General features: G+C 50.4%; 8 protein-coding genes across 8 annotated transcripts; 4 read left to right on the top strand and 4 right to left on the bottom strand.

Moving 5' to 3' along the window:
• Positions 1 to 253: 253 nt before the first annotated feature.
• On the bottom strand, positions 254 to 3,283 carry Z520_07763 (uncharacterized protein; the record flags this gene model as incomplete). Its single annotated transcript, XM_016778260.1, has 1 exon — positions 254 to 3,283. One exon carries the CDS (start codon positions 3,281 to 3,283, stop codon positions 254 to 256), a length of 3,030 nt encoding a protein of 1,009 aa, XP_016630620.1.
• A 337-nt stretch (positions 3,284 to 3,620) lies between these two features.
• Positions 3,621 to 3,893, bottom strand: Z520_07762 (uncharacterized protein; the record flags this gene model as incomplete). The annotated part of the gene is made up of 1 exon (XM_016778259.1): positions 3,621 to 3,893. One exon carries the CDS (start codon positions 3,891 to 3,893, stop codon positions 3,621 to 3,623), a length of 273 nt encoding a protein of 90 aa, XP_016630619.1.
• A 768-nt stretch (positions 3,894 to 4,661) lies between these two features.
• On the top strand, positions 4,662 to 5,762 carry Z520_07761 (uncharacterized protein; the record flags this gene model as incomplete). The annotated part of the gene is made up of 4 exons (XM_016778258.1): positions 4,662 to 4,728; positions 4,785 to 5,177; positions 5,244 to 5,293; positions 5,403 to 5,762. 4 exons carry the CDS (start codon positions 4,662 to 4,664, stop codon positions 5,760 to 5,762), a joined length of 870 nt encoding a protein of 289 aa, XP_016630618.1.
• A 189-nt stretch (positions 5,763 to 5,951) lies between these two features.
• Z520_07760 (uncharacterized protein) lies at positions 5,952 to 7,872 on the bottom strand (the record flags this gene model as incomplete). The annotated part of the gene is made up of 4 exons (XM_016778257.1): positions 5,952 to 6,390; positions 6,453 to 6,837; positions 6,949 to 7,171; positions 7,237 to 7,872. 4 exons carry the CDS (start codon positions 7,870 to 7,872, stop codon positions 5,952 to 5,954), a joined length of 1,683 nt encoding a protein of 560 aa, XP_016630617.1.
• A 1,310-nt stretch (positions 7,873 to 9,182) lies between these two features.
• On the top strand, positions 9,183 to 10,912 carry Z520_07759 (uncharacterized protein; the record flags this gene model as incomplete). Its single annotated transcript, XM_016778256.1, has 7 exons — positions 9,183 to 9,273; positions 9,405 to 9,453; positions 9,648 to 9,713; positions 9,850 to 10,004; positions 10,086 to 10,383; positions 10,522 to 10,649; positions 10,758 to 10,912. 7 exons carry the CDS (start codon positions 9,183 to 9,185, stop codon positions 10,910 to 10,912), a joined length of 942 nt encoding a protein of 313 aa, XP_016630616.1.
• Positions 10,913 to 11,690: 778 nt separating this feature from the next.
• Positions 11,691 to 12,948, top strand: Z520_07758 (uncharacterized protein; the record flags this gene model as incomplete). The annotated part of the gene is made up of 5 exons (XM_016778255.1): positions 11,691 to 11,843; positions 11,900 to 12,111; positions 12,168 to 12,318; positions 12,368 to 12,400; positions 12,463 to 12,948. The coding sequence occupies 5 exons, from the start codon at positions 11,691 to 11,693 to the stop codon at positions 12,946 to 12,948; spliced, it is 1,035 nt and encodes a 344-aa protein (XP_016630615.1).
• Positions 12,949 to 13,218: 270 nt separating this feature from the next.
• On the top strand, positions 13,219 to 14,329 carry Z520_07757 (uncharacterized protein; the record flags this gene model as incomplete). Its single annotated transcript, XM_016778254.1, has 2 exons — positions 13,219 to 13,651; positions 13,731 to 14,329. 2 exons carry the CDS (start codon positions 13,219 to 13,221, stop codon positions 14,327 to 14,329), a joined length of 1,032 nt encoding a protein of 343 aa, XP_016630614.1.
• A 246-nt stretch (positions 14,330 to 14,575) lies between these two features.
• Positions 14,576 to 15,448, bottom strand: Z520_07756 (uncharacterized protein; the record flags this gene model as incomplete). The annotated part of the gene is made up of 1 exon (XM_016778253.1): positions 14,576 to 15,448. One exon carries the CDS (start codon positions 15,446 to 15,448, stop codon positions 14,576 to 14,578), a length of 873 nt encoding a protein of 290 aa, XP_016630613.1.
• Positions 15,449 to 15,694: the final 246 nt, after the last annotated feature.

The following is a 15,694-nucleotide window of genomic DNA, read 5'->3' as shown; positions in this document are numbered from 1 at the left end:
CCGTGGAGATATTCCTCATTCAAGGTCGTCCGTCCCGGTGGGCGTGTTCAAACCTCGGTATAGACATATATAGATATGATGCTGATCCCAGAGCAAATATGAGTCACTCACTCCTCCACGGACGCCTGATAGAGAACCAAGAACCTCGTAGATAACAACAGGGTACCATTCAAGGTACATGTCTAAGCAGAGGAGGGGAAATGAGGTACCAAACCATACCATTCCCCTCAACCCAATCCGACTTTTCCTGAAATTAGGTTCCCAAGTCAATCGGCTTCGGATCCTCCGTCCTGTACCACTCCCCATTGAATGCATTCACCAGCCAGTTCGCCAACTTATCGTACACGATATGATTCGCATTGTGAAAAAGTATAGAGTGATCGCTGTCGGGGAAGAAATGGACATCGTAGTTTTCAATTCCTGCTAGATCAAGCTTGTCGAGTAAAGTCAAGGTGTTTTGCATGTGAACGTTGTCGTCTGCGACGCCGTGCATGATCAAGAAGCGCACGTTTTGGGATATCGCAGTGACATTGCTGATGGCAGATTTTGAGTAGCCGAGGGGATTGTCCTGCGGCGTCCGCATGTATCTCTCAGTATAGATGGAGTCGTAGAATCGCCAGTCGGTCACGGGCGCAACTGACATGCCGTATTTGAATGTCTCGCCCGCATCGGTCTCGAGGACTTTCAGGGTCATGAAGCCACCGTAGGACCAACCCCAAATGGCCATGCGGTCTGCGTCCACGTAAGGCTTTTCAGCCCACAGCTTTGCAGTGGCAATCTGATCGTGCGCTTCATACGTGCCGAGCTCGTTGCGGACGATGGTTCGCGCCTTGCGGCCAATAAACCCAGTCCCTCGCCCATCGACTGTTACCACAATGTATCCTAGTGAGCTCGCAATGTACGATTGGAAGTCGACGTGGAAGCGGCGGTTGACCATTTGGGAACCGGGTCCGCCGTAGAGGTAGAAGAGGACCGGATATTTCTTCTTGGGGTCAAAATGAGGGGGACGCCGTTCGACAACTTGCAGCGTGTAGCCATCAATGGTGACGTTCTGGAACACTTGATGCGGAAGTTCGTGGGAGGAGGCCATCTTGGCGAGATCCTGATTGTCTTCAAGCACTTCCTCGATTTTCTCAGGATTGGCTGGTGTAGAGACAACTTTCTGATAAGGAATGCCAGGCCCAGTATATTTCAGGCTCACATAACCTGCTCCAGAAGAAAAGCTGGACTCCCAGTATGCGGCTTCATTGGTCGGCACTAGGGAGTCCATGCTTGTCCCATCCAGTTTGACGCTGTACAAATGGCGTTGAGTTGGCGCTTCTTTGGCGGCAACAAAATATACCAAGTTGTTTTTCAAGTCGACAGCTGCCGGCCCGCCGTCCACTTCCCAATTGCCTCTGGTCAGCATGACCGGAATCGAGCTGTTGAGAGGTGAGAAATAAGCCAGGTGGTTGCCATTATCAGAGATGATGATGTCGACATAGCCGTCCTCAGGTCGATCATTGGCAGGGTCGGCAGGTATGTATTTGGCCTGCTGACTAGGTTCAATCCAGCCACCATCGACATCTTTGAGGTCCACAATCCTGACTGTATGGCCTGACTGAGAAGGAACATCTACCAGAACAATCCTGACACGATCGCTTTCTCGGTTCGACTCAGAGACCAGTGCTTTTCCTTCGTCTGCCCATACAATGTTGAAAATGATACGGTCTTCGTCCGGGAATCCGCCTTCAATGTCCACGGAGAAGACCTCGCCTTTTTTGATGTCGTAAAACAGCATATCAACCACCGGGTTTGGTGCTCCAGCCTTCGGATATTTGATCTCTTTCACCTCCGGGTAGTTCTCGAGTCCTTCAATGGGCTTCTTTCCGCTAGGGCGTGAGAGGAAATATTGGACGGGATATTCGGGAACAGTAGTCTCATTCGTGCGTAGGAAAGCCAGGTATTGGCCATCGCGAGCCCACCAAGTAGCCGTGTTGGTTCCGAAGACTTCTTCCTCGTAGGCCCAATCGGGAATACCATAGAAGTACTCGGGACCACCGTCGGTAGTGATGGTCGTCACTTGGGGTGAGGAGAGATGTCTGAGAAAAAGATTGTTGTCTCTTGTAAACACAACCGAGTCACTTCTGGGCGACCACTGAGCCAGCTGAATCTTGGCGTCCGGTAACGCTGGATCTAACGGCTGGGCATTCTGCGTCTCAACGTCGAGGATGAAATACAATCCAAGGAAAGAATGTCGAAAAACCTTCTCTGGATTTGCCATAAGAAGTACGTGTTTCATGTCTGGGCTGACCCAGAATTCCGACGTCCAAAACTGCTGGCCTCCGTACTTGATCCAACCACTTTTCACCAGGGCGGTGCGTTTGAAAGCATTTACTTCAGAAGGTGTGCCACTTCGGATGTCTTCGACCACCAAGTAATCCTGGTTCGGCTGATTGATTTCCAACAACAACCCGTCCTCTCCATTGGGCCCAGGCGTCCACTCGATATTGGCATATCTGGGCGACCATTGCCCTGACTGTATTTGCTCGAGGGTGACTTTCTTTGCCGAGCTCTTTATAGGAGTCTCGTGGTCGTAGTCCAACGTCGACGCGTGCTTATACCGACCACCTGCCACAAAAATTACCACGGCCAAGATCCATCCGATAATGCCAACAACTGAGACTATCCAGATTGCTCGACGGAGGCCTTTGGACATGCGTTGGCCGCCAATTGTGAAGTTCTTGTCGTTGAATCTTGGTAACTCAGGATCGCTATCGTCGTCTCGGTAACTCGAGGGTTGTTGCAGCGGCTCCTTGACGGCGTCTGCCGAGTTTAAGCTCTCGAGAACAAGAGAGACTGTCGAGGCAGTGGTCACGCTTTCTTCCGACGGTCTCGGGTATGGATCCTCGGAGGACTGGCGGCTTCCCTTTATCAGCGTCTCCTGCTCTTCTTGTAGACTCTGGCTGGCTGTCCCCATGATGGAGGTAGGAGGTTGCCTCCTCGGGCTCCAGTTGAAGACGTCGAAGTTGACAGCGAGGGAGGTCGACCTCGACTGGGTGTGATTGGGGTTATCTGTACATGACAAGGGTTGGTAAGCGCAGGGGGTGACAGCGCTGGCAGGGTCTTTGCGTGATATTCGCTTGCGTGGAGAGACAAGGGGCCCTTCTGCGCCCAAGTCAGTGATGATCCGAAGAGTCTGACTCTTTTCCGAGATCCGCGACGATGATGGTGGTGGTGGTGGTGGTGGTTGTGGTGCAATCCGATGCCGAGTCTCCAACTGCGCAGCCGAAGCAGCGTCCATGGTGCCAAGCCTGCGATGCGGCGGCCGCAGCTGATGCCCACCACCGTCCCTCGTTCTGCTCTCCTTTCACGAGGATTGTGATACACATCGTAAAGGCAATTTGATTTGATTTCATTCTCACTCATATTGCAATGTCTATGTCTGCGTCCACGAGGATATACTGCTTGCGGAGTGCCAGCGAACAGCCGCACCTTTTCTCCCTGAACGCGTTCATCCACCTCCGAAAACGGCCTTTCCCTCAACGCCATCTCGAATCTCGAACCAGTCCTCGAAAGACGCCTCCAATGACCAGTCCCAGTATAAATCCATCATATCAAACACCGTTTGGCCCATGAAATCATTTGGCATACTTGTAGGTCAGCCCCGCGATAAGAAAATAGACACCCACCGTGCCAAACGTAAACCACAGCCAAAGCTTGAAATACTCAAATCCTCCGTTCAATCGCCGTCTGATTGGGCCAAAGGAGCTCAAGCTCAGCCAGGCCAGGAACACCAAGCTCAAAGCTGAAGTCGCTGGGATAGCTAGGAGTGACAGAAGCAGGAAGGTTCTTTGTTTCTCATTCACCATCGCGGTAGCCTGGTTGTACTCTTCCGAAAAGAAATAGTACATCACGTATGGACTCGCCCCAAGGATACCCGCTGTCAATCCCAACATACACCTCCCTGCAACCACGACCGAGGCCTTTTCTTTGCAAGCACCGCATCTTTTCCGAGATCCACGACGATGATGGTGGTGGTTGTGGTTGTGGTGCCATGTGGCCTCAGTGAGCCAAGCTGTCCACTGGTTCGAGCTCTGCGTGTTAAAAACCATTTCATCGTCAAGTCCATGCATCTTGAACGGATCTTGGTACAAGGGCGAGTGGCGGAATTGGTGGAGTCATACTTTATTCATCTGTCAGAACACACTCTACTTTATGTCGCCCTCGATACCTCCCACATTATAGATACTTCCCCAAGCTAATATGAAGCCATTTGCTTAGACTACTTTACAGAATGCTGTGTATGATCCAAGACTAGTATGGCCGGCTCTTGAATTTTTGTTCCCTCTCGGTTCGGCAAAAGGAAATGATGGCTTGCCAGTTAAGCCGAATCGACTAGGGTCCACCCAGTGGATTTGGGCCGTCCCTTGGAAAACCGGTCGGAACGGCAACAAGTGCAGTAACCGAAATAGAGTGGGAGGACCAGACGGGAACGTTTTGGGTTTGCATAGAATATTTATCTGAGATTCTCTGACTTACAGGCGTCTGTGTCATTAGAGAAGGAGGACAAAACAAAAGAATTGGACCATCAAAACTGGGTGGAAACATTGCTTACAATTTTGTGAACATTTTGGAGATTTAAATCGTAGCATCCCCGATATTCTAAGTCTGAGTCCAAGATGGCTGAGATCAAATTCGACGAGAAGATATTTGCTGGCCTGAAGGGGAAAGTCGCCCTTATCACAGGTGCGCTACTTCTCAAGTAATCCCTTGCATCCTCGCGCTGACTCTGATTCTCTCAGGCGGGAGCAGCGGCATTGGACTTGCTACAGCCAGATTTTTCTCTCAACAAGGGGCGCAAATCGTATCCGCAGACGTCAATCCCCCACCTGAAGACATACCCAACGTCAAGTTTCGCAAAACAGATCTCACCAAGTGGGATGAACATTATGACTTGTTCGAATGGACCGTGAAGACGCACGGCCGAATCGACATTGCCTTCCTGAACGCCGGAGTTGCGGAGATCGAGGATGTGTTTGTGGACCGACTTGACGACAATGGGAGGCTGCAAGAGCCGAAGTACTCGGTTCTGGCCGTAAATCTCTTTGGCCCCATCAATGGATTCAAACTCGCCGTACATTTTATGAAGAAACAATCAGAGGGAGGAAGTATAGTGATCACAGGTAGTGGCAAGAGTACGTCGGGCCTACTGCCAAAACCTTCTACCTAATGGAAAGTATCAACTGACCGATACCTCGCAGGCTTCAATGGTGTGGGTGGCACACCAATGTATGCTGCCGCCAAGCACGGTGTAAGTAAGAGCAATCGGTGGTCCCCTGGCCAAAGCGCTCACCAAAACACCCCCTTCCTTCCCCCCCCTCGCTTAAAAGCTACTCGGTGACTGAAGATATGTATGACAGCTCCTGGGTATGGTACGGACGCTACGGACTGATATACCAGAGAAATACAATATCCGCCTCAACCTTGTATGCCCCTTTTGGACCGACACCGGCATCATTCCTCCAGAGGAGCGAGCGAAGATTGTCTCGGCCAGGGAATGCATGCAACCAGCAGATGTCCCGGCAAAAGCAGTCGCATACCTTTCACTGAATCGCGAATGTCATGGAATGGTTCTGTACGCTGCGTGCGGAAAGTACTTCGACGTGGAATATGGATTTCACCTCACCCGCCCAGTGTGGCTCGGGGCCAAGAACCACCTCGACCGTGTTTCCTGGGAAGAAGATCCAGCCGCATTAGCATTCAAGACCAAGTTCGAATAAAGAAGCTCGGGACGTAGAGTCCGTTTTATTGTATTCCGCAGACAAGTGGTTATGCAGCATGGTCTTTCTTGATTCAAGAAAACAACACACCTAAAGCTCATCAATAGATCGGTGAACGAATAGAGCCGTCATTAAGCGGGCGGTCTTTATCGACATGATCTTTTATATGTTATCGCGAATGCTCATTACTCATGGGGAGGCCTGCGCCGCAGCATACCACATTTGCGGATCAAACAGGTCATTGGAAAACATCGCATCGAGGGCGCTGGGCGTGTTGATGTTGTTGAAAAAAGGACTTAGATCCTGCAATGTGTTAAACCCGGATGCTGACTCGCCACCCGAGGGGCCGTCGGGGCTAATCGTAGTTTCCAATACTTCACCGGTAGGATCGGGAGTTTGCCATCGCGAAGCGTGTGGTAGTTTCCGGAGACGGAGGAAATCTTTGTCGGCTAGGATTTTGAACAACGAACATGCCCAAGCCGAAGCAGGCCAAAGCTGCTCCAATTCTTCCAGAATCATGATTCCTAGCTGGTACTTGTTTGTTGCGATTCTGTTGACCCGGCCTTCTTCTTGGGCTTCTTTGATGAGTTCGGTGTACGTGACCATGGCACCGAAAATGGGCGTGTTTCTGAGCCAAAGTAAGTGATGTGGAGCTCGAACGGGCAGTTCGTGGACTGGGGCACTGCTTACACAAAGTTGGGGGAATATCTCAGGCAACCAAGCTCCAAGAGCTCTTCATAGATGTTTAATGTCCTGGCAGCGGCTCGGACCATCTCAGCTTTGACATCGGACAAACTGAGAGATCCGTGCCACGATTCACAGCGTTCAATGTGCCTCCGTAGAAAGAGACAAGCGACTGACAAGGTCCGTTCGGTGCTCAACTGTAGAAAGATGATCCAAAGCTTCTCCGTACGGGTCAGAATCTCATCGTTGGTCTCAGCATCGAATCGGCGAAGTAGATAGTCCGATAGCTCCGCACGTAATGCCGTGGTATCATTTTTGCATGTAACCAGCGCTTTGACGGCCTCCTCGCTTCCAAGAGCCATTTCCAAACTAATAGACGTTGCTTGGGTCACTAATTAGGCAATTGCCGTTAGTCACTTGGCTCGAAATATACCCAAGAAAGACACAAGGTTGATCACAGAGAAACTATCGATTGTTCCAAACGACGGACAGATCCACTTACGCAAGGCGGACTGGCGAGCAGTTTTGACGGCGTAGAAGACATGTACATTCGAGTATATCGTGAAGTCCAGCCGGCCCTTGCCATGAGAAGCGGAGGGTCGATCATGACAAATTTCATCCTGTCCTTCGTAGAAATCTGCGTCGCTCAGCTCTTCAACGTCGATTTCTTTGCTATGGATCGCAAGGGGACGGCCCATGGCTATCGAGACATTGCAGTCTCTGCTCTGTTGGATATCAGTATAGGGAAAGTGTGGAAGGGGACCCCGAGCGATGACACGGGTCGACTTACATAGACTGTCCAGAAGACTCTCCGCCATATGGATCTTTCCTGTTGACTGAGACGTGCAGCAACTGGCACAGCTTTGTGGAGACCCATGCTCAGTGCTAGGTTCGCTGCGCACGATATCCAGTATTTCGTCCCCTTCTCCTCGCTAAAATCGGACCACCATGTACTGATGAAGAGGAGGGCTTGAATAATTTTGAGTTGGTCATGTTCGCAGTTTAGAGCGTAGAGCATGGTTGTGCGTTCATAGAAATATTCCTTTGCTTCGTGGGGTGAGTCAAAACCAGCCTTTGTCAGCGATTCTTGAGAGACATATTGCGATGACGAAAAGAAGATCGAGTTTATAAGCAGGGGAGAGGTGACATGACCACTACAGAACGAATCGTAGACTTTCGTCATTTCGCACCGGTCTATGACGGGGCACGTTGGCAATACGTGATCTCTAAAAGCGAGGAAGAAATCATAGGCCACGGACGTCTCTGGGAAGTAGAGAATGTTCTTGAGCCTGGTGAGAAAAAAGACGTCCACCAGGGACAAGTGGCCGAAGACGGTATCTCCTGAAGTTGTGGGTTTGAGTATTTTGACTTCCCACCAAGGTGATGGACGCGCGGTGACTGGAAACGGGTCTCTCGATAAAGTCATGCTGGTCGACTGTCGCGCTTCTAATGTACTGCGGCTGGCTCTGCTAAAACGCCGATGCCCAGCCATGTGAGGCAGGAAGGAATGATGGAGTGTTTCGCCAGAGTAGACAAAGCATTTCTGGTGTCCGCCCTCAGTTATAGGAGATGTGCTGATTGGCTGAGCAGAACTTCTACTTCCTTGCCACTCTGAGCCATGCTCTGTAAGGGTATGACTGACGACCTCAATAGGCCTGCTCCAAACATTTTGATTCTTAAATGCATTAACAAAGATGGTAGCACAGCCGCTAGAAGATCTCGATCCCGATAATACGGAATTTGCAGTTGGTAGGTCTCTCAGTGTGACCAATCCTCCTTGAGGATCATTTTGAACGTCGTCAGTGCTTTGCAGACCGTGGCTGCCGATGATATAGTTGCTGTCGATTTGGGCGTCTTGGGCTGATCGTCCTGAAGCCGACTCTTTGGAGTGATCTGGGTTTGTATGGATATGCTGCAATCGCCCTTGGAGGATCTGTCCAGGTGTATCTTGTGTTGATTCCTGCTGGCCATCAATACGGTTTGCCGAGTGGCTGTTGCATTTCTGACGCTTGCGATATTGTCTGGCGAGAATATCAATTAGCAGCTGCGTCCTCCGTAGCTTGGGAAGGACCTCACCAACCGTCTCCGTTCTGGTAGAAGCTCACAAGGAGCCCCTATCGATACGCAGTAGGAACATTGGCCCCCGCTGCCGGGAAGAACAGCGTTGCAGCGGACTTTCCGTGCATGGCAACGCACACAGGCTCTAGCTGCCCTCGGGATACGTGGAGCCGCTTGCCCTGGGTTGTTCCCAGTTTCTGAAGCGAGCATTTTAGTCACCCTCGAGAACGAGGCAAAGAGCCGAAGACACAGATTATACCGCTGGCCGATGTTGACGCCAACAGCGGCAGAATCAACCCGTTGGTGCCACAGCCGCGGTGGATTTTGATATATGTATCGGCCAAAAACCTCGGCGGGGAACGACTGCCAGATATCGAAGCGTGCCTTGGCTTTTATATTTCTGCCGATTGGCTGTGGCCCTTTCTTATGAGCCGAGGAGATCCACCAGTGTTCAGTCTTGGGGTTAACCAAGAAATCCGAGCTCGGGGTTTGGGGGCTCAAGGAGGGGCTCAATATTAGGCAGAGAGAGTACGCGGAGATACACAGTAAATCTGAGTCGAAAGAATAACGATGGAACCTTTGCACAATATTCTTCGGCTCCTACATTCGTGCGTACCAGCATTCTTGTGAAATTGCAAGACACGTGGAACAGTAAGAGCCATCCTTTGCAGCGCCAACATGGCTTCGAGATATGTGGACTCTCCTGTCGACTGTAGCGTCAAATGTGATCGGACCAAAGTGAAGGGAAAGACTGCCATCATTACAGGAGGTATGCAAAAACAATGAACCCTCTCCGCCAATAGGCTTGGCATTCTATTAGCTGCCTGGTCATCAGGCACTTTGGAAGTCGCATATCTCATCGTTTACGGCTGGCTGATATAGATTTCTTTCCATGTATAGGGGCAAATGGAATTGGGGCAGCGTATGCCAAAGCTTTGGCTGACGCAGGGTATGTTCGACCATTTGATTCTGGATGGGGATATTTCGACGAAGTCGAAAGAGCCCATTATGCTGTCTCGCTCAATGAGGGCAGGAAAATCATAACCAAATACTGCTTCACCTCTATCAGTCTTACTGCCTTATTCTATAAGGACATATTCTATCCGTACTGCCGATGCTACCAGCTAATGAATTCGGTCGCAGAGCATACGTCATGATTGGTGACCTGGACGACGTTCGCGCCGAGAGGATTGTGTCTTTATACCCCGGGTATGTCCAGCTGTAATAAGAAGGCTTTTACTCCTCGTCTCTCAGACCAAGGCGCTGCCTGGGATTGAGAAACCAACCTTTCCAAAACCGTGGAATATCTCTTCTGACATGTGTTCTCTTGCTGCTTTCTATGCAGACAAATTTGGGCATCCCATTGCGACGTGACCAGTTGGGACGATCAGGCAAGGATGTTCCAAGCGACGCTGAAAGAGTTGCCAACTGGACGTGTTGACATCGTCGTCGCAAACGCAGGCATTAGTGGCCAAGATCCAGTCTTTGTGGAAGATGACGGTACTCTTAATTACCTTGCGCACGTCCTAGGATTGCCGAGTCATAGTCTTTGAAACTGACCTCTATATTTTACCTGACCAGCCGCGGGGTCGACGCCTCAGAAGCCGAATCTCAAAATTCTGGACATCAACCTCATTGGAGTTATGTACACGATCAAGCTGGCTCTATTTTACTTCCGCAAACAATACAATGCTGCTGTCGCATCGGGACAGGAGGGCATCGACTCTAGCCTTGTTCTTCAAGGCAGTCTGGCCGGATTTGTCGATCAGCCTGGATCGCCACAATACAACGCCTCCAAGTTTGGACTTCGAGGTACTATGAGGTGCCTGAGAAGAACTTCCTTACAGCACGGCACCAGAGTCAACTACATTGCGCCATGGTAAGAATTTGTCAATCTTATACATCTGCTAGACGACTGCAGGCAGATCGGTCCTCCGTGACCTGTCCACCAGGGCGAGGAGGTATGCTTGTGAGAGTTAAGCAGGCAAACCAGGCTAACAAACCGCTCGAGTTAAAGGTACATCAAAACAGATATCATTAGCGATGCCGTGGCGGAACGCATCACCGACAAAGGAGCTGTATTTGCGTCGATAGATGACGCGGCTGAAGCTCTTCTCAGGGCAGCTTGTGATAAGAGCGTCTGTGGTAGGTGTTGGAAATGATCCCTTGAAAGCTGAATCCCTCGCACCATCACTTTCACTTCAATGAAATACTTTTTACCGCAATGCTCAACATGCTAATAGCTGATCTCAGGTCGAGCACTCGCTATCGTGCCTCGTATATGGGCTACTTTGGGATATCTAGATGTGGATCACGACGATTATAAGGAAGGCGACTTTCTCAAACAATGGCAAGAAATAGTCCTGAAGACCAGTCACAGATTGACGGGACCATCAGTCGCCGATTGAGGACGTGGTTGACCAACGGTTGATTTGGTGGCTGCCGCAGAAACAGAAATCCACGCACATGCAGTCAACAGATGGAAGTCCTAGGGAGTCTCACCTCGAAGAAGCCATTTCATCTCTCAAGCATCTGACCATTGTCTGGGGCCTGTCTCACAGTCTCTTGAGTCATCTGGTCAAATCTCGTGCAGAACTCTCCGTATATAGCAAGCAAGTTTCAAAATCTAAGAGCTCTTTCTTCTTTTTCCGGTCCGAGATCCGGATTCTCAAGCGCAGCGGTCCCATTAGTCTGCCCTGACCAATCCTGATCCATTAGCGAAGGACGATTATCCTGAGGCTTCCCATGATTATAATCTCAAAAGAGTCCTCACCTATCTAGTCAGTGGTTGGCAGTCTCGGCTAACTAGAAAAGGACTAATCTAGGTAGAGCTCTTAGCTATCACGAGATAACTTTCCTCTAAGTAGAATCAGGATTATCTCTAGTCCATGGGGTAAGGACTAGGAACAGGATTAGTGGGACAGGTGCCTTGGTGATTTGGCAAATCGACCTTCAAATCCGACCCACACCAACGGATGCCCACCATACCTACCCCAACAGAGGCCCACATGCGGCACGTTTCCTCGGCGCGGGTCACCGAGAAATTGTTTTTCTGGGGCTCCGTTTCTCCGTTGCTACCCCGAGTAGGGGTCGTTTCATGCTTCTACTTGGTGATTGAAGGGGATCGCTTACTCTGGGATGCACTGGCTACCTGTGTTTCGAAAATCCAGGCCGACTTTCCTCGCCATGACTTCCTACGAGACTGCGACTGCGAACCAACCCACCTCAGACGCTCACTATGATATATCAAAATTTGAGCGATCAAGAGTTTCGGAGCCAACGGTAAAACTGATCCAGGACCTGAGTGCGGCTTCACAGAAGGATGTTAAGTGGTGGGAGGTACCATGTTTGAACTTATGTTGACGCAAGTTAAGTATATCAATAACGATTTGCAGGTGGGAGCTGCACAATACCGCCGACTAAGAGCGGAGGGACAGACAGCCTTTCCGCCTCCTGTCTTGTTGGATCGAGCGATCACCTTGAAGATACCTTCACGTCAGCCCGGCAGGGATATCGCATGCCGGGTGATCAAGTCTGCCAATGATAGTGTCAGAGGGGTGTTCCTCCATTTTCATGGAGGTGGATTTGTTCTTGGATCGGCCAAAGGGTGAGATTGATCGATTGAGCCAACCAGACGAGCCTCAATCTTAATGCAGTACGAAGGCAAGATCTCCTTTTGAGCTATATGGCTGAAACGACCGGTTTGGTTTTCGTGTCGGTCGAATACAGACTTGCACCTGAATATGTTTACCCAGCTGCGATCGAGGATTGCGAGGACGCGGCAGACTGGCTTGTTGCCAACTCGGCTGAAAAGGTTTGCTTCACTAGCCGATGCTGGCAAGAATAAATGCTGAGTCTTCTAGTTCCAGGGGGAGCTTTGTTTTCTCGGCGGAGAGGTGAGTTCAATCACCAGCTGCATCTCGCCAGACTGACCATGTGAATTTTTGGGCCACAACAGTCTGCCGGAGCCACACTTGCTGCTTCGACGATATTGCACCTCAAGAGGCGCGAGGCCCATGGAACCATCAGAGGAGTCGTGCTCAATTATGGGTGCTTTGACTTCTCAATGCTTTCCTCAATTCGACTGACTCCTGATGGCACCCCAATTCTTGCCTCGCAGGATGCTCAGAGGTTTCTGGATACTTACCTGAACAATATGTCCTGTGAGGATCGTAAGAAGGGTAATGTATCGCCCTTATACAATGATTTGACGGGGTTGTGTCCTGCGATATTTATCGTCGGTACTGAAGACGCTTTAGTGGATGACTCGGTGCTGATGTATTTCCGATGGTTGAGATCGGGAAACGAGGCAGTGCTGAAATTCGTCACCGGAGCTCCGCACGGGTTCATGGTGTTCGACGGCTCGGTAGTCCAGGTGGCTGAGACTGGATGGCGAGATATGGTAGAGTTTCTTCAGTTCCAATTGGAAAAGGAACGCCATTAGACGATATCGCCATAGACAGGGCTTAGTGGCAATACGTGTGAGTGCAATAGTCAAGTTTTTAGTGCAGTCCGTATCAAAAATTGTAATACGCCACGTTGTGACGAATAGTACGTGTATGATGCCGAGACTGGCGGTTGCCGAAGTCCTCGTCTTGGTCAAAGATGCTCCAGCGCCAGGACTCGGCTTGGGGTAAGTAAAATCGTTGGAGACTTCTATGTTTATCAATTAAAGGAGCCGGCATCCGAGTTACTTTACACTCAACAAGCCAAAATGCCGACCGTTAACTGGCATGAAGTTCGCAAATACCCTTGTGCGTCCATTAAGATTGTGGCCGTAAGTTTTATCAGGGTAGTTTACGTGGTGGCTTCGAGAATTTTGAACCCCTTTTCGAGCCGAGTATTGTCCCTACGCAACGCGATCGCTCGAGAGATATTGGGCACGGCTTTTGTCTATTCGCCTACTATATTCTACAGTGCACCGAGGAAGACTTCGATCCCGAAGGTTGATGGACCTGGATGGAGTGCGTATCTCGTTCCAAATGTTAGCTCTGGAGACATTGCCCAGCAAGACGCCGTGGTTCTGTTCGCACATGGAGGAGGGATGATTGCGGGTCATCCTTTGCAATACCGAGATGAATACAAGAGGTGGTCCCAACGCGCTGCAAAGGATGGTCAGAAGGTCCTGTTTTTCGCAGTCAAATACCGTAAGTCAGCACTAGACCCAAAACTGGCCTACCTAGTCTTCCTTCAACTTCCAAAGATCCTATTCTGATATCAGGACAGCTTTGTCAACCGAGTCACGCTGGCCTACCCAACGAGACGCTGTAATTGGCGCCTACGAGTGGCTCCTGTCACAAAAAGTGCCTGCTACCAAGATTATTTTCGCTGGGGATTCGGCAGGTGGAAATCTGATCCTTCTCACACTGCTCTACTTGCGAGACCAACAGCGCAAGACGCCTCTGCCGGTTTCGGTAGTCCTGATGTCTCCATGGGTCGATATGTCAGCGGCTCAAACGCTCAACTCTCCGCTTAAGCAATTTGACTTCATGCTCGAATATGATGCAGGTGCTCCGATAATGAATAGCATGTTGCGACCAGAAAACACCTCCCCAAGTACAGCCGATATCTCAGCGATTCTGCATCAAGATTTGACTCGCCTCCCTCCCCAATTGGTCATGTACTCGGCAACAGAGGTCTTATCTTCGGACAGTGAGAGGTGGATCACAAGAAGCAGAGCAGCAGGCAACGATGTGGAAGTATTTGCCCCCAAGGGCGAGCTGCACACGTTTTCCTGTGGATGGCCCATGACGGGACGGAAGATGCAAGATCGATGCGACGAGCTTTTCCTCTCCTACATTTTGAATTCGATACGCTCGAGATAATTAGCTGGCCTTTCCTGCCAATATACTACCAAGGTCAGACAATGAGTTCTTTTGACAGACGATATACATTGATTGTTTGAGACTTGTATGGGGGTAGGCTTTTTTGGTTCGGAATATTCAGAGTATCTATCGCCTTCATTGCCGACCTAGCGAAACCGCTCGTCTAGTACAGCTGGGATTTCCCTTCATTTCCGGCCTGGGAGTAGAACATTAGACTAATGGCATTGATGCCGTTTGTAAAGTCTGTCACTCACCTGATGTACCTGGTCCAGTGACGGCATTCGACTTGAAGCCAGAAGACCACCATCTGCATTCCATACTAGGTGGACCACCTATGTTAGAACGCCACGTGGCTTGGGGTTCGTGGACTTTCATACCTGCTCCTGTCACAAAGGACGCATCCTCCGAAGCCAAGAACATTGCTACCGCAGCTATTTCTTCTGGCTCAGCGGGCCGATGCATAGGGGTGCTGCCGGCGACAAGCTCATGCACAGCTGGTGTTGCACTCAGTGCAGCAGACATTGGAGTATTGATCCAGCCAGGCGCGACGCCATTGACTCGAATCCCTTCTGGGGCATGATCAATACCCATGGCACGGGTCAGATTAGCCAGGGCAGCCTTTGCAGCACAGTAGGCGCCCAGACCTTTGTCGCCAATCAGCCCAGAAGTCGAAAGTGTGTTGATGATGGCTCCCCTCTGTTTTTTACCCTCTTGATTCCTCATATGGGAAATCGCCGCCCGACAGATGTGAAATGGGCCGTCCACCCCCACTTTGAATACCCTGGTCCAGCTCTCAGGATCCATATCTGGTATTGCTCCCCAAGCGAACGCGGATGCGTTATTGTGAACAATATCCAAGTCTCCGAGTTGGTTAATGGCTGCTGTGACTAGGCCAGCCGCCTGTGCAGGATCACCAATGTCGCATTGGTGAAACAAGACCGTGCTCTTTGGGAACTCATCGGCAAACTTCTGTCCTCGTTCCACGTCGCACAGATCTGCAATTAGGACTTTCGCTCCTTCGGCAACGTAACGACGTGTAAGAGCAGCACCAACGCCAGAGGCTCCACCAGTAATGGCGACCACTTTGCCTTGAAATCTCCCAGGAAATTCATGAACCATGGCGAGTGGTGCTAACTAGGTACAAGAATCTCAATACAGATCCAACAAACAGCTCAGTTCCAGCCTTCACCTGTGAGGCGAGTTCACATTATTTGAAAGCGAACACTATATTTGCCTCAGGCAGAATTAACCCCACGAGGCCGCTACCGGATGGCTGGCCAAGCATAGTTGATTTGGCAGGCAACAAAATTGACTCCTTTAGTGGGTAATCTTTTGGGGTGGGGTTTGGGGTAGCAAGATGGCGAG

Source organism: Fonsecaea multimorphosa (assembly GCF_000836435.1).
Source record: "Fonsecaea multimorphosa CBS 102226 unplaced genomic scaffold supercont1.16, whole genome shotgun sequence".
Lineage (NCBI taxonomy): Eukaryota > Fungi > Ascomycota > Eurotiomycetes > Chaetothyriales > Herpotrichiellaceae > Fonsecaea > Fonsecaea multimorphosa.
This window is presented reverse-complemented; position numbering and strand designations above follow the sequence as displayed.